Genomic DNA, 26,120 nt, shown 5'->3' with positions numbered 1-26,120 from the left:
TAAAGGTACTTAAGGGACCAGAAAGATGTTTAAAACCTGGTCCCTACCCTCAAGTGTAGTGCACAAAGCCTTTCTGTGTATGTGGCAATATTTTCAAATGTGCAGTCATCTTTCTTGAATTAAATGTCAATGACTATTAATTTTATATACATAAACTTTTTTTGTGATTATCCAGATACAAATAATAAAGACTTTTCTTTCTTTCCTCTTTTGCTCTCCTTCGTTCATTGATATGTAGTGCATTCAGGTGGACAAGCTTTTGGGTGTTTTTAAAGATAATAATGAGGTTAATTAGATGAATGTAGTAGTGCTCCACAGGTATTCTTTTGAGCACTTTTTGAAAAATGTGAAAGTCACTTTACCAATTATTGTTATTGTAACATTACAATAATTGTGTTAATTGCTATTTACAGGTGATTTCTAGCTTGTCTCATGCCATAGGCAAGCAAAAGGAAAGGATAGAGCTGATGAGAACATTCTTCCACTGGCGAATTGGCCATGTTAAATCCAGACAGGATGTAAGTATAAAAACAAAACAATAACTGACAGATACTAGACTTCTGAACTCAAAAGGGTTTAGGATCACATTTTGGAGCTCCTGTTAAAGTCAAAGAAAGATTTGTTTTCTAATAAATCAAAATGAATTTACAATTTAATGTTGCCTAGATTTTAAAGGAATTTGATTTTGGTGTATTTTGGAAAAAAATACCTCATATTTTATAGACCTATTGATCTATCATCTCCTACTTCATAGTAAGTAAGGATCATAACTGACTTACAAATGCCCTTGTCACAGAACCCTTTTAACAAATTTAAACTCAGATGTGATTGTGTGGAGAAGGAGTTGATAATGTCTAACATATCATATGCTTCTTATATTGTTTCTGCTTCACACATGCCTGAATGTATCCATATAGTCTCTTCATAAAGAGGCAGTACTGTATTGATACATTATAAAATTGTGTGATCATTTGTTTTGTGGACTTGACTTAGAGTGAGAATCAAAGAAAGCCATGTCTGTGTAGCTTTTTAAAAATTATCTTTAGTTTACAATTTAACTATGATTGTCTTTATTTTAATTAAGTAAGAGTTGAATCAGTATAGCAGAGTAAATATAAACTGAGAGAGAGTAATAAATTATTGTATCAGAAGTGGAAAAGATGAGAGGATATGTATATCCCACAAGAAGACAGTATAGAGACTCAAGAGTATAGGGGATAGATGTGGTGTGTGTGTGTGTGTGTGTGTGTGTGTGTGTGTGTGTGTGTGTGTGTGTGTGTATTTGATGTTTATGTGAGCCATGGAATGATCTCTCTGCATTAAGTTCTGAATACTTAAAGAAAAGGCTATTACAATGGTGGAACAGGATTTCTCCTTGAAGAATAATTCCTAGTGCTTTCATTTTTTTTATGAATCCCAATAGATTGAATCTACATTAATCATAGAGAAAAGAGCTATTTAATGAGTATGCCATATTTTGAAAGTTATTTACCAACTGACATAATCAGAATATATTATGTTTAAATGTTAGTGGACATAGTGGAGGCTGCCGTCAGTTTTTTTTTAATATATGAAATTTATTGTCAAATTGGTTTCCATACAACACCCAGTGCTCATCCCAAAAGGTGCCCTCCTCAATACCCATCACCCACCCTCCCCTCCCTCCCACCCCCCATCAACCCTCAGTTTGTTCTCAGTTTTTAAGAGTCTCCTATGCTTTGGCTCTCTCCCACTCTAACCTCTTCTTTTTTTTTTTCCTTCCCCTCCCCCATGGGTTCCTGTTAAGTTTCTCAGGATCCACATAAGAGTGAAACCATATGGTATCTGTCTTTCTCTGTATGGCTTATTTCACTTAGCATCACACTCTCCAGTTCCATCCACGTTGCTACAACGGGCCATATTTCATTCTTTCTCATTGCCATGTAGTACTCCATTGTGTATATAAACCACAATTTCTTTATCCATTCATCAGTTGATGGACATTTAGGCTCTTTCCATAATTTGGCTATTGTTGAGAGTGCTGCTATAAACATTGGGGTACAAGTGCCCCTATGCATCAGTACTCCTGTATCCCTTGGGTAAATTCCTAGCAGTGCTACTCTGCTGGGTCATAGGGTAGGTCTACTTTTAATTTTTGAGGAACCTCCACACTGCTTTCCAGAGCGGCTGCACCAATTTGCATTCCCACCAACAGTGCAAGAGGGTTCCCATTTCTCCACATCCTCTCCAGCATCTATTGTCTCCTGATTTGTTCATTTTGGCCACTCTGACTGGCGTGAGGTGATACCTGAGTGTGGTTTTGATTTGTATTTCCCTGATAAGGAGCGACGCTGAACATCTTTTCATGTGCCTGTTGGCCATCCGGATGTCTTCTTTAGAGAAGTGTCTATTCATGTTTTCTGCCCATTTCTTCACTGGGTTATTTGTTTTTCGGGTGTGGAGTTTGGTGAGCTCTTCATAGATTTTGGATACTAGCCCTTTGTCCGATATGTCATTTGCGAATATCTTTTCCCATTCCGTTGGTTGCCTTTTAGTTTTGTTGGTTGTTGCCTTTGCTGTGCAGAAGCTTTTTATCTTCATAAGGTCCCAGTAATTCACTTTTGCTTTTAATTCCCTTGCCTTTGGGGATGTGTCGAGTAAGAGATTGCTACGGCTGAGGTCAGAGAGGTCTTTTCCTGCTTTCTCCTCTAAGGTTTTGATGGTTTCCTGTCTCACATTTAGGTCCTTTATCCATTTGGAGTTTATTTTTGTGAATGGTGTGAGAAAGTGGTCTAGTTTCAACCTTCTGCATGTTGCTGTCCAGTTCTCCCAGCACCATTTGTTAAAGAGGCTGTCTTTTTTCCATTGGATGTTCTTTCCTGCTTTGTCAAAGATGAGTTGGCCATACGTTTGTGGGTCTAGTTCTGGGGTTTCTATTCTATTCCATTGGTCTATGTGTCTGTTTTTGTGCCATCTACGGTTTTTTTTAGATTCTATATTGTTTATTTCTGCTCTGATCTTTATTATTTCTCTTCTTCTGCTGGGTTTGGGGTGTCTTTGCTGCTCTGCTTCTGTTTCCTTTAGGTGTGCCGTTAGATTTTGTATTTGGTATTTTTCTTGTTTCTTGAGATAGGCCTGGATTGTCATGTATTTTCCTCTCAGGACTGCCTTCGCTGCATCCCAAAGCGTTTGGATTGTTGTATTTTCATTTTCGTTTGTTTCCATTTATTTTCTGCCGCCAGTTTTTGAGTAGCTTTTTCAATTTAAGAAAATTGAAAATTGGAACTATTTCTTCAAAAGAATTTAAATTAGTTGATGCAGGAAGAATGGTATATGTTTCTATTTAGATCTGCTTGGCCCTGTGTATGATGGCAAAGGGTGCAAATTAAATTAGTCTTGCTTCTGGTGGTGGCCACCAGGCTGAAGAGAGAGCAGTGGCACCTGAAATCACAGCCACCACCCTTTCTGTCTTGCAGCCACTCTCTGTTCTTCTCTTAGGCCTACTTTCCGCTAAATGGTCCTGCAGATTCATAACTCTGATAATGGTAGATTATTCCTTTTCTTTCATTTGCGCTTTATTTATTTATTTTTTTCCTCCTAACTTGATTAGTTGCATAAAGCATTGATACAAGGGTTGGAGGTTAGGTTCTGAAATGAGGCGAGGCTGGTTTTTCCCTTTCTTTGAAAGCTGTGTGACATGGGCCGGTTCCTTAACCTCTCTCAGCCTGTTCTCCTGCCTGCAGATGAGAAAAATATGATTACACAGGATTAAATGATAACATGTACACTGCTTACCACTGTGTTACATTATGTTTTTTAATATCATCGCCTATATATTTACCAGCCTACCGTGTTTTTGAGGTTGTATATTACTTTCATTTAGGTCTATGAAGGCAAACTAGCTGACCAGTACTTCCAGAGAACTTTACTGAAGAAAGTCTGGAAAGGCTGGCGATCCATAGTACAGAAGCAATGGAAAGATGTGGTGGAACGAGCTTGTCAAGCAAGAGCAGAAGAAGTTTGCGTCCAGATTTCCAACGATTATGAAACCAGAGTTGCTGCGGTAAACTTTTTTGTGTATACCTTCACTTTCTTTCAGTAAAAATAAAAAAGATGGATAGCATCACTCACTATTAGTTTATAGTTAGGCAGAGTGACCCGTTTCTCCAGTTCCATTTAGTGTCACTCAAATGGACTCAAATGGGCTCAAATGACACTCCTGGGAAAGAACAACACTATTAAGTCAGACCTACAGATTTATTTACTCTGATCTAGGAACTCGTGTTTGATCTCATGTATGTACATTTCCCTTGGAAACGTAAATCACCCATAGACCCTTACATTTCTAAGAACACATACTTCCTTAGGCTTCTTCATTTGGCCTTTTTGAGCTGAAAATAAAGACTCAAAACAAAAATGTTTATCCTTGTGCTAATTTAAGCAAATTGTGTTCCTATAAGGTTGATATAAAGCCGTTGTATATAAACTGAAGTTATTTTCCCGTTGACTTTTATTTATAAAATAAACATCGTTTCCAAGGGAAAATATTTGAGACCCAAAATGAAGTTAATCCATAGTGAAGAATGCAGTAGGCCTCTTGAAATCACATAGTCACAGAAAAACCTTTTTTCGTCATCATAGTACTAAGTTCTTAACATTAAAAATAAGTGTCATTGTACCAATAATTTTCTGCAATTCAAAATGACATACAAAAAAAAAAATGCAGTCCCTTCAGATTTGGTCGGTGGGAAAGAGTGTTTTACCTAATGTCACTTTGCACTTTAAGTTCTCTAAATGACATTTAGAGAAAGGAAGGAAGGAAAGGTGGAAATTCTGTTAATATTGCATTTAGGTATTTTTTTCTGAAGAGGTGAGAGCTTGTGGCTCTTCATGTATTTTGGGTATTATTCTGCATGAATGTTTTATGGTAAGAAATGACATATCTTTATAAGTAAAACACGTCAGCACCCTTTGGTGGGACTAGTATGAAATTTTCCTTGTTTGAACCTCCATCTTACAGTTAGGAATGAGATAAGATGCACCTTTTAAAATAAATTGAGATGCATAGCGGAAGAGGTGTGCGGTAAAGTCTTTTTAGTGTTTGACACAAAAGTGACTTCACAGCTCAACAAGATGGCCACACCGGCAGCGCCAGCCCCAGCCCCCGCCCCCGCCCCAGCCCCAGCCCCACAGCCTCAGCGCCGCTTCTGGCTCCAACACCAGCTCCAGCCTCCTCCTCATACCTGGCAGCTGCATTGGCTAGGACCACAGGCTCTGGGCCACACCCCAGCACAGACCCAGTGTGGTCACTGCCTGGTCCTGCCCTCTCAGGCCCCCGCCCCAGCAGCCGTGCGGTCGGGCTCCACCTGGTCATTTGGCCTCTGTTGCGGACAGCCACAAGACACTCAGTGAAGGTGCTGCCCAAGTTATTGGGACCCTGCTGGGACCTGTTGACTAGCATTCAGTGGAAGTCACAAACTGCCTTTTAGTGCTGCACAGTGAGTCAGAAGATGAGGTGGCTGTTGACATGGCATTCACTAAGCACATGTGTGAATTACCAAGAAAGTCTCTCCAGATGAGCTCTTCCTGGGCTGGTACGCCACAGGCCGTGACTTCATAGAGAATTCTGTGCCGATTCAGGAATACTACAGCCCTGAAGCCCCCAACCCCATTCACCTCAGGAATGGCTACCTATGTCGGCACTTTAATGGGTGTCCCTAGGGGGATGTCCACACCTCTGACAGTGAACTATGCATATTCTGACACCGAACACATCGCAGTTGACCAGATCACGAAGACCTGTTGTAGCCCCAACCCAGTGACCAGACTCTCAAGCAACTTGCAGCAAGTAGGAGGGGCATCGGCTGGCATCTAGGATGCCCTGAGCACAGTGTTGTGGTATGCAGAGGACGTGCTGTGTGGAAAGCCGTCAGCTGACGATACTGTGGGCCGCTTCTTAATGAATCTGGTTAACCAGGTACCCAAGATAGTTCCTGATAACTTTGAGACCATGCTCAACAGCAACATCAGTGACCTGCTAATGGTGACCTGCCTGGCCAATCTCACAGTCACAGATTGCCGTCAGTGAGAAACCTTTAAACCTGTCAGCGGGCCCCAAGCAGCACTCCTGCCAGTCTGGGCCCCCCTAGGACTCAGAATGGAATGAAGTAGAATGGTTTCCTTGTAGTCTGAATCATACGGAGTCCGTCAACTGCTTGTGACTTTAAATAAACATAGCTTACTCTTTTGTAAAAAAAAAAAAAAAAAAAACAACAAACACTTCACAGTATAAGGCTGTTTTTTGAACAGTAAATAATATCCTTCCTTGTATCTCAAACCTTTTTCTTCTTTTTAAAATTTCCCCTTAATTAGTTATCTGGAGCTTTGGAAAATGCAAAAGCTGAGATCCAAAGAATGCAGCATGAAAAAGAGCATTTTGAAGATTCCATGAAGAAAGCTTTCATGAGGGGGGTGTGTGCCTTAAATCTCGAAGCTATGACTATATTTCAAAACAAAGGCGATACAGGTTAGTATTTAAGGTTCTCTGTATACTTTGAAAAGGATTTGAGGATATTTCAGTGATTGGTGTGGTCTGTAATACTAATTTTCTGCAAAGAATAGGCCTTGACCAGGTACTGGTATTTTTTGTAATTTTTATTTTTTTAGATTTTTTAAATAAATTTTTTAAAGTTTATTTATTTTGAGAGAGAGAGAGAGAGAGAGAGATAGTGAGCCTGAGTGGGGTAGGGGCAGAGAGAGAGAGAATCCCAAGCAGGCTCTGCACGGTCAGCGTGGAGCCCCATGTGGGGCTCGAACTCATGAACTTTGACATTATGACCTGAGCCGAAATCAAGAGTCGGACACTTAACCGACTGAGCCACCCAGGTGCCCCCAGGTATGGGTAGTTTTAACTTCATGGTATCATAATCTGCCATAAAAATCACTTAGTCTTGGCTACTTATGGTATCTTAGATATGATCAAGTAAACAGTCAACTCTTAAGTGTTTAGGGTCAATGTTAAAATGTTTTGAATGTATAACTTTCAAATGTAATGAATGTAACATTATTTTAAGGCTCTTTTAACTAATAATTGCAGTACCTTTAAGTACAAAATTTGTATTTGTTGATCAAATAGCCAAATTCTTTGGACTATTTTATTGATGAAATATTTATCCAGTCATGGTGTCCCATTTTAAATATTGCTTGTCTTTGGGGTGCCTGAGTGGCTTAGGAGGTTGAGTGTCTGACTTCAGCTCAGGTCACGATCTCATGGCTTGTGAGTTCGAGCCCCCATCGGACTTTGTGCTGACTGCTCAGAGCCTGGAGCCTGCTTTGGATTCTGTGTCTCTGTCTCTGCCCCTTCCCTGCTCATGCTCATGCTCATGCTGTCTCTGCCTGTCTGTCTGTCTCTCTCTGTCTCTCAAAAATAAACATTAAAACAAATTTTTTTTAAATTGCTTGTCTTCAATTTAAGAGATGCCTCAACTGAAACTGAAATATAAATACAGGCCTATCTACAGAAGTCAAGTAAAATAATTTTATTTTAAGAAAAGTCCATGTGTTGGCTGGAATCCGTGTGGATTGTGTCATTGTTTTTCAGCATGGCTTAGAAAAGCAAATCACACGAATCCTTTGTCACCAATGTGCACTGAGGCCTATTTTCCTTATTGGGTTTTAGTTTTCTTCTCTGAACAAAGAAGATAATATAAATCTTCCCTACCTGTTCACAAAGGATTCTTGAGGAAATGCAGTGAAATGTAATTGAAAGCTCTTTAAAAGACAAAAAATACTTTGACATGTAAGATGATAAGTAATGGCATAATTATTGCAGTCTGAAGTCAGCCTGTTTTATGTAAGTACATGAACATTTTTTGCAGTATTTCCTCACATTAAATCCTATTTGAGACTCACACTTTATGAGATAGTTTCATTTTGTAACACCATTAATATTCCAGTCCATTGAATAACTTTTCTATGGCTGTCATAACCATAACCTTAAGGCATCATCAAACATTTATTATTCAAATTGTTCATGTTGTGGATGCTAGGAAGTTAAGGCAGATAACTTTTTTCTGAAGCAGTCCTGGTGTGTGTGGCCCACATGCAGGTTCAAAACTTAGAATTCTAGAATCTCAAGGCTGACTAGTTTATCTTGCTAATATCCAAAGGAATTCTTGATTTTTCCAGTATGGTCTTTCAATTCAAACAAACTCATCACCACCACCAGTTGTCATTATTAGTAAGTTGTATGTATTAAATTGAAGAATTTAATTACCTACTTATAACAGATCCTAGGTTTCACAAGTGACAAATTTTATCATTAGAACTTCCTACATTCAGGGGCACCTGGGTGGCTCAGTCGGTGAAGCATCCAACTTCAATGCATGTCATGATCTCGCCGTTTATGAGTTCAAGCCCCACATCAGGCTCTGTGCTGACAGCTCAGAGCCTGGAGCCCACTTCGGATTCTGTGTCTCCTCTCTCTGCCCCTCCCCCACTCATGCTCTGTCTCTCTTTGTCTCTGAAAATAATAAACATTTTTAAAAAATGAAAAAAAAGTAAGAACTTCCTACATTCAATTATAAGAGACCTCTTTCTCATAACCTATGTAAGCAGGTTATGAATTGACTAGGACAGTGTTTTACCACCTTTAATAAATTTACCATCTTAAATTTTAAATTCAAATATAGCTTTGTCTCCTACAGGCAAATATCCACAACAGGATTTGGAGAAAATGTATTCTGATAATTACACAACATGATTTGTTTTGCCCCTGTTGCTTTTAAATCTCCTTTTATCCACAACTAATGCCAAGTTCTGGGATCTCAACTGTTTTGAGTGGCCTGGTGCTTTGTTGATCATCACAATGGGGGATATAATTGACAGGAATAGTGAGATATACACTAGCAATAGTGTTGGTGGAGCTCCCAAAGGCAGAAGTAACCTCATGCTGGATTTGCTCTGTGATGTGTAATTTTCTGGCATTTTTTTAACAGGTTTAAAAAATTTTTAATTCTCACTAGGGAAAAAAATACTTTTGGCCCCATTTCTTCCCCTAAAACAACTGTTGTTTATAATGCATTGTTCTTGAGGCATCTGGGTCGCTCAGTCAGTTGAGTATACAACTCTTGATTTCAGCTCAGGTCATGATCCCACGGGCCTGGGATCGATTCCCGCATCAGCTCCACGCTGAGCATGGAGCCTGCTTGGGATCCTCTCTCTTCCCCACTCTCTCTGTCCCTACCCCGCCCGTGTGCACCCTCTGTCTCTCAAAATAAGTAAACATTAAAGAAAATAATGCAGTATTCCTGACATACCTATCTTGTCATAGCAAAATACTGTTTTTTTTTTTATGTCTCCTGACTCTGCTGTCCATGATCTAAGTGCATCTCATGCTGTGCAGTATCCTATATCTTAAAGGTTGGAAATTAGAAGTTTTATGAAGAAGGCAAAATATGACAGCAAAAATGACCTTTAAAATGATACCGGCCAAACATTAAAGCAATTTTGGGAACAGGAAAAAAATCCTTTACAGATGAAAAAACTTATCCCAGTTAAAGCGACAATAATTATTAAACTTACAGCGATTGACTAAAATGGAACTGCATAACTCAGCCCACATTAACAAGTTAGTCAGCTACCTCTATTCCAGGGAATCTCATTGTGAGACCTGACCTTTGTACTGGCTCCACAGATGAGAAGTCTTCCACCCACCTAAAAAGACACAGTCTGAATTACTTACTGTCAAAAACATGTTAAAACTATGTTTTGTTTTTAAAACAAAGTGGTGCTTTTACACTGAGTTAGTCTCTCTCATCAGAGGATTTCAAAGGACATGTCCCTTAGAATCCTAATTAAACTTAGTTAATGAGGTGCTATTACTTTGTTTTATATAAAGATAGCCTAAGAGAAGGACTTACACAGAGAAGTCTCTGGATGGAAAGTGGACATCGAAAACCGTTTAAACATAGGGGTCTAGAGGTTTAGAGTCTGAGTGGCTCATTCTGAGTGGCTCAGACGCCTGAGTGGCTAGGCGTCCGACTTCAGCTCGGGTCATGGTCTCACAGTTTGTGAGTTGGAACCCCACATCGGGCGCTTGGGTGGCTCAGTCAGTTATTTGGCTCATGTCATGATTTCATGGTTCGTGGGTTCAAGCCCTGTGTAGGGCTCTGTTCTGACAGTGCAGAGCCTCCTTGGGATTCTCTCTCCCTGTCTCTGTCCCTCCCTGACTCTCTCTCTCTTTCAAAAAAAAAAAAAAAAGGCAGGGGCACCTTGATGGCTCAGTCAGTTGAGTGTACAGATTTGGCTCAGGTCATGATCTCATGGTTCCTGGGTTTAAGCCCCACGTCTGACTCTGTGGTGACAGCTCAGAGCCTGAAGCCTGCTTCTGATTCTGTCTCCTTCTCTCTCTGCCCTCCCCGGCTCAAGCTCTGTCTCTCTCTCTCTAAAACATTAAAAAACAAACAAACAAAAAACACATGGGCGTCTATAATGCCCTGTGTTCACACATTCTCAATTGTCTCAGTGAATGAATTTCCAAACCCTCAACCCTGGTGTTAGATGCCACATACATACAGTCTTTACTGGAAATGTTAACTAAATTCTAATACTGGGGAGAAAAATATAACATTTGAAGAAACCCTTTGCCCTAGCTTCTGGAAGCTGATGTTACTCACTCCTTTGATCTAAGGGTAAGGTTCATTTTTTTTTTTTTAATTTTTTTTTTTTAACATTTATTTTTGAGACAGAGAGAGACAGAGCATGAACAGGGGAGGGGCAGAGAGAGAGGGAGACACAGAATCTGAAACAGGCTCCAGGATCTGAGCTGTCAGCACAGAGCCCGACACGGGACTCGAACTCACGGATCGTGAGATCATGACCTGAGCCGAAGTCGGACACTTAACCGACCGAGCCACCCAGGCGCCCCATCATTTTTGAGAAATCATTGTGTAGAATATCAGTAAAATTAGTTAAGTGTACAAATATATTTTTAACTCATGATTTATATAAATATCTTGGGAAGAATCAATTTTGTTTACAATGTTAAAAGTAAAAATTTTAGTGTTACTTATTGATTTATTATTTTTTGCTGAAAAATCAAATTTAAAGCATTGAATTTTAGGGTACCTGGGTAGCTCTGGTTGAGCGACTGACTCTTGGTTTCGGCTCAGGTCATGATCTCACAGTCTGTGAGTTTGAGCCCCACATGGGGCTCCACACTGACCGTGCAGAGCCTGCTTGGGATTCTCTCTCTCCAAATAAATAAATAAACTTAAAAAAAAATAAAATACATTGATTTTGTTTGGATAGTAGCAATAAATGGAAATAAAAGGGTATAGTGTTATCAGAAAACAATTCTGAAGATCTAAATAGGAGGCCATTTATCAGGACAGTTGTATGAAATAATGCAGAAGGACATTAATATGGTCACATATTATTATGATGGCTGTTTTGGCAATATACTTTACTCAGCTGACATCATAGCAGAGTACATATTTTTATCTTTGACATAAAAGCAAATCTTGAGCTTTCACATATTGAAGGAAATGGTCTGAAGTCTTGAGTGGTTAATGCTGACACGAACCAGTTAATAATGATAAACTGTGTTAGTTAAACATTGTATGCAATACATGACAAATTTCTACATCTTCTCTAGAACTAAGTTTTAGCTACTATGTATTTTCATTGTTGGGGGCATAAAGGTCATCTTAACTTGTAAGAAGTTTAATGGAATTAATTTGTGACTGATAGGGACAGACTTCACAAATAAAAAAGAAGAGTATGGTCCTGGCGTTCAAGGAAAAGAACATTCTGCTCATTTGGATCCTTTGGCCCCTCCGATGCCCTCACTGATTGTGCCGCCACCATCCCCACCAGCAGCCGCCGTGGGAGCAGCCTGTGCTGCCACATTTCCCTCTGCTGCTTCCATCACTTCTGTCGGGGCTGCTTCTGCTTCCTCTGCTCACCTTCCTGTTACCTCAACTCTGGGTGCTGGATCTGCAGCCACTGCTGGACCAGAAGAAATGGTTAGTACAGTTAATGCAGGTGCCCGAGTGGGAAAAGAGCTGAAAACCTGACTGTATATTGGATATTTTTAACTTAGAACATGTTTGCCCATGGAGGAAGAGTCTGTATGGTATTTAGGCCAAGCCACAGAAAATATTTAATATACAAAGTGGCTAAAACAATTTATAATGAAGGGGCCCCTGGGTGGCTCAGTTAGTTGAGCATCCAACTTCGGCTCAGGTCATGATCTCACAGTTCATGAGTTTGAACCCCACGTTGGTCTCTGTGCTGACAGCCCAGAGCCTGGAGGCTGCCTCCGATTCTGTGTCTCCCTCTCTCTCTGTCCCTCCTCCACTTGCATTCTGTCTCTCTCTTTCTCTCAAAATAAACATTAAAAAAGTTTTTTTAAACAATTTATAATGAAAATAATAGCTGAAACTTCTATTATAGTAGTGAAAATTAAAAATAACTTTGTCATTTCACGTTTTTTCAAGAACTATTCAGGAAAAATAGATTTGAAAAAGAGAAGATGACAGGCTTTTTAATCTATTTTGAAGGGAACTCTCCTGGGTATTTTTCAAGGGCTTAGAAGATTACTGGCTCTTTTGTATATTTTGTATTCAGTTATACCTTTCCCTTTTCCTCGATGCACATATATCATTAACACTACTCTGTAGCTACTCCATCTTGATTGGATTAGGTTCTCATTTTTAATTCAAGTCTCCTTGAATAATTTCTCCTAGAGTCACTTAGCTACTTTTAAGAGAAGTACATACAGTGTGGAACTACTGAATGGGGATGGGATATTTGTGTGAGAACTTGCCTGAAGGGGAATTGATCAAGCTAATTAATATAGAAGAGTTAACACAAAGTACATCAGGGTTCTGACTCCTCACCTTCTTCTTATTAAACCTGTGTTACTCAAAGAGTGATTCTCCATAGTGAGGGGAGTAGGGATACAACTGGACTTACTTCTATAGGGCTTTTTAAAAACACTATGTCCTTCTTCCCTACTCTGGCTTGGCTTAGGCACAAAGGCATGTCTAGTATGATAAAGTTCCTGAGAGGATTCTGATTTGCTTGTGTCCTCCTCCTCCCTGGCCCTTACCGTTTTCCTGAGAGGACAGAAGATCGCAGAATAGGTTTTATGTTGTATAGTTCCCCATCCGAAGGTGCCATTACCCTGGACAGCGCTCTGTAGCTAAGGGAGGCATTCAGTCAGCCAGACAATTGGTCATCTTGAATATTCCAGCTGACTTGAATTTCTGCCTTGTGGAAGCTACTGACTGTGGGGAAAAATATGTTGAGATCTGCTATTATGTCTGCTCTTGATTCAAAGAGGTGAAAAAAAATATAGCTGTTAAGAAAATTTTGAATGTGTGAGGGAGTTTTGACTTAGAAATAAGACACTAAAATTCAACTCTGACTTATGTTCAGCTGTGTTTATTTTTCATGATTACACATTTTGAAGTGTGATCCTATACAGATGATCTCATTTAAGTAAACACAGTGAGTGTCTATTTAAATTTCTGGTTTGTCATTCATGTTGCATATTCAGATAACCCACAGAGCTAGATTTTTCAAAATTCCCTTCAAATATGACTACACCATTTGTACATTTGCATTTATATATAAACCTGGATATATATGGGAAGAACTGAATGAATGAGTATGCTTACCACCTTTTTTGTTACTTTGTGAAACAGTCTGGTCACCTGAGATAATTTTGAAGTCTTTGCAACCTGAAAACACAATATAGTGTAGACAGCCCTTGCAACTACATCCTCCTTGATAAACAGATACGCATTCAATTTTGTTCACATAAATATAGCCTTTAGGGTTGGAGGAGAGGAAAATCAGAAGCAAATCAGTCTGTAAGTATACTGCTAGTTTTCTTCCTTGCTTATGTAATTATAATACTCAGATTCAGATTCCCCTCAAATGTGTCCTCTTGTTTTTGAAAAGAACCATAATAAACAAAACTAGGAACAAGTATATTAGTTGGGTAACTTATCTAATGCGAACCCATCATTGTTGGGACTGGGAAAGGAGAGACCTATGATCCAGGCCTGGTTATCTTTCTTTTCATTTTAATCACAGAGGCTTCCTATGAACATTCAAAACTTTTTCCCAATCTTCTTGGTATTTCCAGTAGCTAAAAGGAGGTGTATAACAGAGAACAAACTGCAGAGAACTGGGAAACAGACAACTGGAAAAAGAAAGATTACCATCCTACTAAAATAACACCTTCATCTGTAAAATTCTTTCCTTTCTGCAGACATCCTCAGTATGTTAAATAAAATACCAGAATTTCCTGGTGGTAAGCACTTTTCAAGAAATAACAATTAGGCAGTTATATGAGCACGTATATTGCAGTTCACGAGTTTGAACAATAGGTGACCCTTTTTTCTTTTTCTGACTCACTGTTGGAATAGTTGAGGGGTTTTAGTTGGATTTTTAAACTCTTTAGTAAATGTTCTCTTTTAACTTTCCTCTTCATCTGAATGGAAAGTGAAAGGATATCATTAGGCACTTGGCACTGCCCTCCTCATTCTATAAATGAGGAAACTGAGGTTTGGAGAGTGAGTGAGTTGCCTGTGGACACAATCAGTGACAGAATTCAGACTTTGACTGTTTGGCCACAGAGCCTTGTTTCTTAACCAACCATTGTCTCCATGTCAAATATTAAGATACAAATATTAAGTTTTATTTTTTTTTCAACGTTTTTATTTATTTTTGGGACAGAGAGAGACAGAGCATGAATGGGGGAGGGGCAGAGAGAGAGGGAGACACAGAATCGGAAACAGGCTCCAGGCTCCGAGCCATCAGCCCAGAGCCTGACGCGGGGCTCGAACTCACGGACCCCGAGATCGTGACCCGGACCGCGAGATCGTGACCTGGCCGAAGTCGGAGGCTTAACCGACTGTGCCACCCAGGCGCCCCTAAATATTAAGTTTTAAAAATAGGTCATTTCCCTTTTCTTTCTTAATCCTTTTGATTTTGTTGCTTTTATTGATAGGGCATAAAATGCTAGCATTTCCATTTTTATAGCATTTTTTAAGTCAGCTAAGCTCTTAGATAGATTTAATGAGATCCATCCTGACTGGGACCAGTAAGTTTGGTCATGGAGTCAAAAAGTCAGTTAAAAAAAGGTGTGTGTGGTGGGTGGGGGGAGACACCTGGGTGGCTCAGTCAGTTGAGCGTCCGACTTTGGCCTCAGGTCATCATGATTTAGTGGTTTGTGAATTCAGGCCCCACATTGTGCTCACTGCTGTCAGACTGTCAGTGCAGAGCCCGCTTTGGATCCTCTGTGCCCCTCCCCAGCTTGCGCTGTCCCCCAAATAAATAAATATATATATATTTTAAAGTCAGTTGGGGCGCCTGGGTGGCTCAGTCGGATAAGCATATGACTCTTGGTTTTAGCTCAGATCATGATCTCACGGTTTGTGGGTTCAAGCCCCATGTTGGGCTCTGCTGACAGTGTGTGGGGCCTTCCTGGGATTCTTTCTCTCCCTCTCTCTCTGCCCCTCCCCTACTCATGCACACACTCTGGCTCTCAAAATAAATAAACATTAAAAAAATTATTTTAATTAAAAAGAAAAGTCATTTAAAGCAGGAAATTTTGAGAAGTTATATATACATATCTTAGGTGTTATTTTATGCTAAAACATGTGTGTATTAATTTGCTAATTTTTAACATGGGACCAAACTGACTATGGGTTCCTAGATTGTAATTAAGCCATCTCTTTTACATAAGCTACATTCAGTGGATTATTTTTTATGTAATTTCCAATTTCAGTTTTTGTAAAGTAAAGCAAGAATCTATCAAAACTTGTGAGGCAATCTGATTACAAGAACAAACCATTTGAAAACAAAGATCTAAAAAATAAAACCAAAAGCTGACTTGGTAAACATGCAAGTCAGTTAAGACAATTATTAATTTAAGTAAATGCATAGAGGTTTCTTTTTAAAGTCTTTATTTCCTTACTCGAGTATATGTTTTCATCTTACTGAAGATATTTTAAAGCAGTTCTCAACTGGTTGGGTGAAGGTTATCAGCTGTGGGCATTCTTCCAACTACCGTAGTTTTCTCATTCCAAACGTCTCCCAGTCAAAACGTGTCCAGTTTCTTTTACATTCCTTCCCCCTCCGAGTGGGAACAGCTGTTATGGATGGGAGTGCTTACACCCTTCAAATGTGACTAGGCACAAATAAGGTTACCAGCTCAATTGTACTTCAGGTTGCAATTTTTCATAAAGTATGTTCTTACCAGCAATTAAATTTATATTTTACATTTTAAAATAGTTTTTAATATTAAGATACAGCACTTTATAGAATATATTTTATACCTTATTTTAATAAGAAATAGGATGAGGTTTCCTTAAGGTCAGAAGCATGAATTTAGTCCACAAAAACATGCCTATAAATATTTTAGTATCTGAGTTTTAGTTTCTTAAATTCATAAGACCCGTAAAAGTTTAGATTAACTAGCCAAATAGTTTCTACAAGTATTATAGTGAGAAACAGTCCTCTAAATACCTCTCCCTAAATTCTATTAGCTCTTTCTCCTACTTACCTTTTAATTTCCTAAGTAGTATGCTCATATCTTTATTTCCACATGCATCAATTATCCAGTATTATCTGTTGACTGATTATTATGGATGAAAGAATTGGCCTTTTTAAATACCATCCTAACCCTGTCCTTTTTCTGTATTTAAATGTAGATATTCCAAACTTTGCATTAAGTTAATATTTATGATGACTATTTAAATATAGCTAAGCTACGAATGTATACTATGCCTACATTTCCTTTCTGGTACAATTTTTTGTTCCTGGAATGGATTCCTTTGTTTTTGCCTTTGCTTGGTTTTCTGTGCAACTGTAATTAAGTCTTTCCAAACTCTCCAAAGACTCTCCAAACCTCACTGAATGCTATTTTCCTAGAGTTCTCCCGACACATCAATATTCTACCATTTTAATTTTCCCAGAGACATTTCTCATGGAACCCACTATCATCTGTTTCAATATACAGCCGTGACCATCTGCAGCTAGATGCAGATAATATGAAGAACTCAATGAACGATACCTCAGATGGACTATAACAGTGAGGAAAGATCACTATTTAATAATATGGTTTGGGGAAAAATGGTTAGAGGGAAAATTAGATTAATAATTCACACTGAAATTTCAAATGTTTTAATAAGTTAAACCAAAATAAGTAAATGTTAGAAGAGTATAATGACCTCAGCTGCCTAAAGAAGGTTTGTTGATTACCTTATGGAAGAAATTAACAACAAAATTAGCTATAATTTTTTAAATTTATGTGCACTGAAAAATAACACTGAGGGATGCCTGGGTGGCTCAGTTGGTTAAGCATCCGACTTTGGTTCAGGTCATGATCTCACGGTTTGTGGGTATGAGCCCTGCATCGGGCTCTGTGCTGACAGTTCAGAGCCTGGAGCCTGCTTGGGATTCTGTGTCTCCCTGTCTCTCTCTGCCCCTCCCTGCTCACACTGTGTGTGTGTGTGTGTGTGTGTGTGTGTGTGTGTGTGTGTGTGTGTGTGTGTGTGTGTGTGTCTCAAAAATAAACATTAAAAAAAAATTTTTTTAAAGAAAAAGCTAAGTGAGATAACATTAAGTGGGTAAAATATTTACACTATTAGATAAGTATCTGTAATTATTAGATGAGCTTAATATTCATCAGGATTAATTAAACATTTTTGAGAGAAATACCCATTCCTGGCAAGTAATTAAAGAATTTGGGTAGCTGACAAAATGAATTGCAAATATGAAACATTAATAAGGAATCACAAATTGAATCAAATACTAGGTTTCACCTCAGACTTAGAGGAGCAGCTAATATAATTAATTGATAATGAAAAACAGTGAGTACATGTATATGTTATTCGTGTTACAAATATAATCTTTCTGGAGTATCGTCAGCAGTAAGTAACAAAAGCTGTTAAAGCTGACATTACCTTTTGATATGATCATCCCATTTTCTGCAGAAAAAAGGAAGAACACAAAAGCGTATGTGTAATGTTAATTATGCATAAGGATCAAAAGCGTTCATAAAACAGAATAATGGTTGACAAGGGTTAGGGCAGTTGAGGAAGGGAAATGGATAGGACTCTAAAAGTATCACAGGAGGGAGACTGCTGTGGTGCTAGAATGGTTTTGTGTCTTGACTGCAGTGACAGTTACAGAAATGGAGACATGTAATAAAATGACACGGATCTCTACCAAGGCATTATACCCATATTACCTTCCTGGCTTTGACATCATAATTATACTATATTTATGTAAGATGTAATCATTGCAGGAAATGGTGAGGAATACACAGGACCTCTCTGTTACTATCTCTGCAACTTCCTATGAGTCTATAATTGTTTCAGAATAAAGAGTTTTTTTTAAAGTTTACAAAAGTTTATAAAATGGTTGGCATAGCAGAGTCATAAAGAGATGTTTTGGGGTGCGTGGTTCTGTATCTTGCCTTTTGTCTCATTGTTTTATTTTTTCCATGTTAAAGTTGGTTAAATACACAGTTATTTTTTAAGTGCCTTTGTATTTTCTTCATCAGTTATACAAGCAAAAAGTACTATATATTTTGCCATGATTTTGTACCACCTGGATGTTGCTTTGTTTTTTTAGTATGTGCCCAGAATTGTGACATCTGCACAACAGAAAGCTGGAAAAACAATTACAGCCCGGATCACAGGGAGATGTGATTTTGCCTCAAAAAACCGAATTAGTAGCAGCTTAGCTATAATGGGAGTTTCTCCTCCCATGAGCTCAGTTGTTGTGGAAAAGCATCATCCAGTCACAGTGGTGAGTACACATATTTGATGATCTTAATCAAAAAATCTTTTTTCCTGAGAGTTTATAGACTAATAAACACTTAAATTATGTGTTGAGAAGATCAGAATTCATGGTGACTGTTACTTGTTCTACCTTTTATTATTACAGTCTTTATATACTTAGAATCATCAAACCTGGTCTAAATCTGCCTTTCCTCTTTTAGGAAATTAATTTCAGAAACATTGTTTCTTCTCAACAGTGTAAAAATTATCAATACAAAAAATAATCCACTGTGTTGGTGGCCAAAAGAAATATATAAATGATTTCTCATTAATTTAAAACAAGAGACAAAAACTATTTACTTACTCATTACCTCCTGTTCATGTAGCAGGTATTTGATTATAAGAAACACTTCCATTTTTATAGTCTTTAATTTTTGTTCCTTTTTTTTTTTTTTTTTTAAGTCTTCTTCCCTTTTTCAGTACAACTGTCAGCATATTTGTAGTGTGGAAAAAAATTCAGATTGCACTAGATTCATGTAATATAAAGGAAAATGCCTAGAATTTAAACAAAAATAAACAAAAAGCCTGAATTAGTGCCTCACTTTTGCTACCTACTGCCTTTGTGATCATACACAAATCAAGTAAAATATTTGAGCCTCCACTTCCTCTTGTGTAAAATAGGAGTGTTAAGGGTACTTAGCTCCTAAAGTTATTTCTGGTTTCAGGATTAACTGAGACAATGTGAAAATTGAATGAGATATATAAAGGCACTTTATAAACTGTAAAACCAAAAGCGAATTTAACATAATAAAAATTACTAGAGAAAGGTACATGGGATACATATAAATCGACAACTGTCTCAAAAAGTTTAAATTTTGAAAGTTAAAAGTTCACATCCTTAAATAGGAACAATTGATTTTAAAAGAGAAAGTCACCTAACATAAATTTTCAGTGTTAGACAACACTGTCTACTTAATGTATCAAAGTTTTAGCAAAAATATATACGGAATGATGTTACATCCTTTATTTTCTGGGCAGTAGATGGCTGCCAGATGATTAAATCAAGGGAAGCTTGATTCATTAAATTTAGCCTCGGGTAGAGAATGACGGTAACGAAGTGGAAGACTGAGGCGGAGGCATTAAGTCCAAATAAGGATATGGAGGGTGGATAGGGGTCTTAGCCTTCACAGGCTGCAAAGACTCTGAAAGTCCTTAGCGACCTCCCAATATAGTTTTAAATATATGAGGATCAGTTATCAGAAACAAAAAGAGAAAACTCATTTCTGTTTTTCTCAGCACATATGTGCATAGAGAGGGAGAGGGACTGTCCATTTGTATGGTAAAGAAGGTGTAAAGAAATCACATATATGCTTACTTTTAATTTAGGCAGCCTTTTGTTTTTGTACTGACAGGAATTCATATTCTACAGAAAAAAAAAAAAAAAAAAAACCAAAACAAGGAAATAGGCTTAAAACCCGTTTCTGAGATTTACCTCCCCAGCTGCCCTTTGCTGATTCACTATGTATAGTACTTCTCCAGTAATTGCTCATGAAGGAAACAGCCATAAACTGCTTCCATTATTACCTAAGTAGGATTATGTAATAGACCTGTGGCAGTCCTCTGTACTGTTTTTCCTTTTATCCCCCAATCAAGACCTGTAACTACTAGAAACAGTTACTAATAAACAACTAGTCAGATTTCTGACACTTTAGCCCCACCTGCTGGATAATTGCTTGTTCCTAGGGCTACTTCATTCTCTGCCATTTTTATAGATCATGAAACCAGTGGTAAGGTGAATCTGTTTCTACATTCCCTTTTTCCCATCCTCCCCAAGGAAAAATCGTTCTTTTAACAGGTCAGATTAGGTGGTTAGCAACTAAATTTTCATACTAGTTAGAAGAATCTCCCCCATCTGTAATGACTATCCACTTAAGTACAAAGAAACATTTATATAAAATACCTTTAAGATGGGAAATTTCTCTAGAGGAGCTCTTAGAATCTGTCATGAAGACCTTTAAGAGTTTTCACTCATTTTCTTTTTAAGTAAAAGCTGCATCATAGGGTTTTTAAAATACATAATGAATGTTTGGATCAAATGTATGTAATTTTACTTCGAGGATTTTAAGATGACTTTTCTAAGTAGAAGACCCTACTAGGAATCTCCATGTACTGTTCAGTGATGTGGACCAAGAACTGGATAACAAGTCTACTGAGAAGCTGTATCCAGTATAATATAGAAAATCCTTGTACATTTAACACATGTGTATACACGTAATGTGTACTTACATACATATTATGTACCTGTACGTATTCTATGCCTAGATGAAGTCAGTTGTGCACTGACTCTGTTACGTCAGTGCTTAGGTCCAAGATGTTTCCTTGAGTTCTGAGATAGTGTGGGTATCCTCTCAATGTGTGTCCTCAGCATCTAGTTATTTCTTTGTATAGAAAGTTGTAATCCACATTAAGGAGCACCAGGCCTCTGGAAAGAGCTCCTCTTGCATGATCATAAAGGTTTAGTCAGCTCCCAGGTGAACCAGGTTGAAATAGGGGAGATCTGCTTTACTGTGATTTGAAACAAGGACCAGACAGGATTCCTCAGAGCTTTCCCCATGTTCCCTGATTGAACTCCACATGTTAACAGGTACAGGAAGGAGAACACTGCTTGGAATAAAAGGAGGGCGGGCTTGGGGCTGCCTCTCCTTCCAAACACCATAAAGTCCCTTTCTACAGTTGGCCTCTGTACACATTGTAAGATTCCACTTGAGTCCTCTTTGAGGAATGACTCCCATGGCTCCTTTGTGATCCTATGGAATACCAGCTGATCAGAGGGTACTGAGCACATCAGTGTAACTTATGGATTAAGGACCAGTGTTTGGTCCTTAATTGTTTGTTTTAATGGCTGCTTCACCAGCTTATTGCATGTATCTACCGGGTGCTTAACAAATGTTTGTTTGGTTAAATTATATATAATGAAATGGTATTTAATGTGTGTCATTTTGTGGGATTGTTAAAGCAGGTTTTTACCTTTTCAGCAAACCATTCCTCAAGCTGCTGCTGCAAAATATCCCCGGACGATTCATCCTGAAAGTAGTACCTCAGCTTCTAGATCCCTCGGAACCAGGTCAACTCACACCCAGTCTCTCACAAGCATTCATTCCATAAAAGTGGTTGACTAAAATGAATATGCACATATTGAGACCTTTTAATTCATCTGGTTATACCAAGGATTAGAAGTCTCTAGTTTTTAAAATTTCATCTTCTTAGGACATCATGGATACATCCTGTTCATCTTTTCAGAATTCCAAGAGGCTTTTTCAAAGCCACACCATCCTTTGTAACTATATGTAGGATTATTTTAATGTTATTTTTTTAATTTAAACAATTAAGTAAAAATTTTTTAACTTAAAAATGACTTGATTTTTTAATAGGTTCAGCCTGTCGCCGATTACATCATAAAAGTGTATAAATCTTGTTTTATTAATGTTATTTACCAAAGACTAAATCATTTCTAGTGTTACCAAGTAAACTTTGAGAACTTTACTAAAAAATTGTTAAGGAGCATATGGGTGGCTCAGTTGGTTAAGTGTCTGACTTGGGTTAGGTTGTGATCTTGCAGTTCGTGAGTTCAAGCTCCATGTTCATGGGCCTGTGGTGACAGCTCGGAGCCTGGAGCCTGCTTCGGATTCTGTGTCTCCCCCTCTCTCTCTGCCCTCCCCCACTCACATTCTGTCTCTCTCTCAAAAGTAAACATAAAAATAATTTTATTTTTAAAAGTAACAGAAACTAAGGTATTTTTATTTTAAAATTAAAGAGCTAAAGACCAAGATTAATAATGATACTTTATCACAAAGTTTTTTTTGTGATTTTAATGTATTAGTCTTCATTGTCTTAAGACTCTGACAATTAAAAATGGGAAATGATGAGACCTATCAATAATTTTTAATGATAAAAGGAAAGATTTTTTTTTACTAGTACAGAAACAGAGTCATCAAAAAGAAATTTCCTATTAGAATGGTCCTATTTCTGATGGTCTTTCTTGTTTTTTGAAACTCTGCAGTGTTGAACCTTTTTTCTCTCTGAACATCCAAACATCACCCTGTGAGGATAATAGCACTGGGCAACTCAGCAAACCTTCTAGGCCCGGGGAAAGACTTTCACTAGCTGCCAGTGCGAAGAATCTGGGTGAAAATGATCAAGCAAAACAAGACCAGGTTCCATTGGTGTTATTGCTGGCTGACTGGGTGATCTTGGGCTGGATATTTAATTTCATGAATCTTAGGATCCCATCTGTGAAACAGTGAGATCTACCTATCCCACCTCTTTCACAAAGTACGTTGGGTTACACAAAAACAAGTATAAATTCTAAAGAATTGGTCCAGAGCCTCAATTTTCGTATCTTTAACAGAAGTGGATGGACTTAATTAGAAGCCTCTTTCACTCTGAACATGATCTAGCTCTATGCTCTAATGTTATTACAGGAAATAGTTTTTCTTATTGCTTCACATTGTAATAGGACATGAGAACAAATGTGAGATAGGGCAATATCCCATTTTCTAAAGGGCACACCCAGGCTTTTCTGAACTACAGAATTAAAGAATTTGAGTATTGTGTCTTAGAGTGTTAGATTGTTCTTATGTAACAGCGTCCTGAGTTCTGGCCTGGCTAGCACTGTGGCAAACAGCTCCTCGTGGGTTTCAACAAACACAAACCAGTAGCACCTCATCTTTTGCTACCTGTACCATGGCCATGCTTTTCTCTGGGCTTCCTCAGGCACTCTGAGAGGATCACAAGTGACCACAGGCTCCACTTGAAGGCTACTCCTATGTGGCCCAGAATTAACACCCCATTGTGTTAACAGATCAGTTCTTTCTTTCTCCCCCGTACAAACTGTCGTGAGGGGTACTAGTCCAGCCCATCTCTCAGAAGAGAGTGCCCTCAAAGTCAGATAAGCAGTTATGCTTGATACCAGGTGGTGGCCAGTTTGGTATTTCACCCTGGTCTGGGCTCCCTTCCTTCCCCATCTCACTCCCCTTTTCCCTCATTGTTGCTTCCTTGGATTTCCACTCCTAAAAAAAGCAGCGACTCATAAACTTTGGTTTCAGGGTCTGCTTTCTGAGGAACCTAGATGACAACTAGGAATGGTTTTCAGTTTCCAAGCCATAACCATGTGGACTAACTAAAGTGAATGTTATGAATATTGTAACTGAGAATATCATAAGCATCTTTTTAAAAAGTGTTTAAGCTCTAGAAAGTGTATATTGTCCAAAGCAGAACCAAATAGTGTTACTCTAAGTTAATTAACTTAAGTTTAACAGTTAAGACACTTATAGAATAAGAGTATGTATTCTCTTTGTTTACTTCTGCATAAAGAGGTTACCCAGATTTTGGAAGGGGGAGTAAGTAGCATGGTCACTGGAAACCAGCCATGTTGAAGAACAGATGGGGACAAGACTTTCCACTGAATCCCTTTTTAAAAAACTTTTTGGACTCCTGTGAACATGTTCCCTATTTTAAACATTTATAGAAGTAAGTGGGCCATTTACAATCAGGATGAGACCAAAATGTAAAACTATCAATTCAGGATAATTGGACTGATATTACTCATGATTTTATCTCTGGTGCCTTATGGAATTAGAGTCAGAGTTTGAGAAAGGAGAGCCTTAAATTATGATGAATAGGTGCATGTAAACTGATATGAGTTGATACTTGATTTTATATTTATTTCTCTCAGATTATAAAAATAATGCATGCTTATTGTCAAAAAAAAAAATTGGAAAGTACCAAAAAGTACAAAGAAAATAAAAACCACCTGTAATTACACCACCAAGAGATTTAAAAAAATACATTGGTATACATACTTCCGGTCTTTTCTAAGCACTATTATTACACATATGTGTTATTTATAGCCAAAAGTAACTATAAATTATCAAAGCCTGTTTCTCTCACTGAAGAGAAATAACTCACAGGGGATGATTTCAATACTGTGGGCATGAGACTAGGGATTTCACAGGCATTCAACCTTCATCTTCAATACTGTGGCAGAGAGAGACATTCCCCCATTTTATGGAGAAGGAAACTGAAGATCTGAGATCTTGGATATTTAGTATGCCCAAAGGTTCACAGTTAATAAGTAGTAAAACCAGGATTAAAACCATGTCTGTCTATTCTAAATCCCTATACCAGGATGCTGTTCCTACCATCATTTTTTTTAAAAAACGTGATGAACGAAAACCTAGATTATGCTATCACATATGTTGCATCATATGTCAGAAATGCAAAAATCATATACAATTTTCTTTAAGCAAAAACCAAAAAAAAATTTTGACTTTTCATTTACGAAACTGCACATTTCTTGGACCTCCCATCAGTTTCATTTTTGAATTGACGGATCTTTTCTATAAAAAAAAGGATAACATTCATTATTAATAGCTAACATTTATTAAGCACTTGCTATGTGCCAGGCACTATGACTCACTTAATCCCACAACAACCCTTTGACATTAGAACTTTTCTAGTTAGTAAAGGAGAACACCGGCACAGTGAGGCTATAGAACATGTTCAAGATCACACAACCTGTTCGCACTGGAGTTCAGATACAGGCCCACAGGGTCTTGCTCCTGAGCACATGCCCTGCACTGCTTCAGTGGACTGCCTCTTAGTCTCCCCCGAGAATTCTTATGGCTACTCTTTTCTAGAAACAAATAAATTTAAAGTTGAGTGAACAATCCCAGTGCTGTGAGGATAATGTCACGGGAGGAGACATCATCCACGCATGATTCCTTTACCTACCACTGCTTGAAACTTAATATTAGCTGAGTGGTGTGATTCACACACTCATGCTCTCAGCTTCAGGTAATACTGCGTCGGTGAAAGTAATGGCAGATGTGCCTACCTTTTGCTTGAATGGTTATTACATGAGAGTTTAACACCGCCTCATTGGTAAGTTTTGAAACCATCTTCCCTGACAATATAGTCTTTGGGCAAGTGATTTTTAGGAATAATCTCAGTTGCCAAAGTAAAAGGCTGTCTGCTCTTTTCTTTTAACCTAGAAATAACACTTTTGAATACACCAACTTGTAAATTTCCCCAACAGGGGCAAGATGGCATTTTGAGCAAGACAGTGCTTAGTTATGGAAATGATATACTAGAATCTCCTAAGATGGTTTAGCATTCCTGCCTTCTCCCGGCTCCCTGCACCCCACACACCTCCATACCCTGCTGCATATACACATCAACAGAAATACTCCTCCACTTCTTCAAATGCCCAGTAGGGGGTACGCTGAGAACCGCCAGGCTAAACCATTATCAGTCAGTGCTGACTGAGTCAATCAC

General features: G+C 38.2%; 2 protein-coding genes and 1 pseudogene across 11 annotated transcripts in view; 2 read left to right on the top strand and 1 right to left on the bottom strand.

Moving 5' to 3' along the window:
* POC5 (POC5 centriolar protein) overlaps positions 1–21,970 on the top strand; it is a 40,236-nt gene extending 18,266 nt beyond the window's left edge. For 7 of the 8 annotated variants that reach the window (XM_003981080.6, XM_006927796.5, XM_045062220.1 and 4 more), the window contains 6 exons: positions 414–518; positions 3,863–4,042; positions 6,352–6,505; positions 11,731–12,005; positions 18,637–18,813; positions 21,821–21,970. In XM_003981080.6, the coding sequence (XP_003981129.1) occupies positions 414–518; positions 3,863–4,042; positions 6,352–6,505; positions 11,731–12,005; positions 18,637–18,813; positions 21,821–21,964 (1,035 nt within the window). In that variant the 3' untranslated portion in view covers positions 21,965–21,970. Of the gene's footprint in view, positions 1–413; positions 519–3,862; positions 4,043–6,351; positions 6,506–11,730; positions 12,006–16,973; positions 17,371–18,636; positions 18,814–21,820 lie in introns of those variants that run through there. The other variant, XM_045062215.1, reaches the window with a different exon arrangement.
* On the top strand, positions 4,540–6,336 carry LOC102902527 (annotated as a pseudogene).
* A 523-nt stretch (positions 21,971–22,493) lies between the features above and the next one.
* The window catches only part of ANKDD1B (ankyrin repeat and death domain containing 1B), a 66,750-nt gene continuing 63,123 nt past the window's right edge, over positions 22,494–26,120 (bottom strand). For 2 of the 3 annotated variants that reach the window (XM_023257559.2, XM_045062238.1), the window contains one exon: positions 22,495–25,183. In XM_023257559.2, the coding sequence (XP_023113327.1) occupies positions 25,122–25,183 (62 nt within the window). In that variant the 3' untranslated portion in view covers positions 22,495–25,121. Of the gene's footprint in view, positions 25,184–26,120 lie in introns of all 3 variants that reach the window. The other variant, XM_045062231.1, reaches the window with a different exon arrangement.

Source organism: Felis catus, chromosome A1 (genome assembly GCF_018350175.1).
Source record: "Felis catus isolate Fca126 chromosome A1, F.catus_Fca126_mat1.0, whole genome shotgun sequence".
In the NCBI taxonomy this organism is placed as follows: Eukaryota; Metazoa; Chordata; class Mammalia; order Carnivora; family Felidae; genus Felis; species Felis catus.
This window is presented reverse-complemented; position numbering and strand designations above follow the sequence as displayed.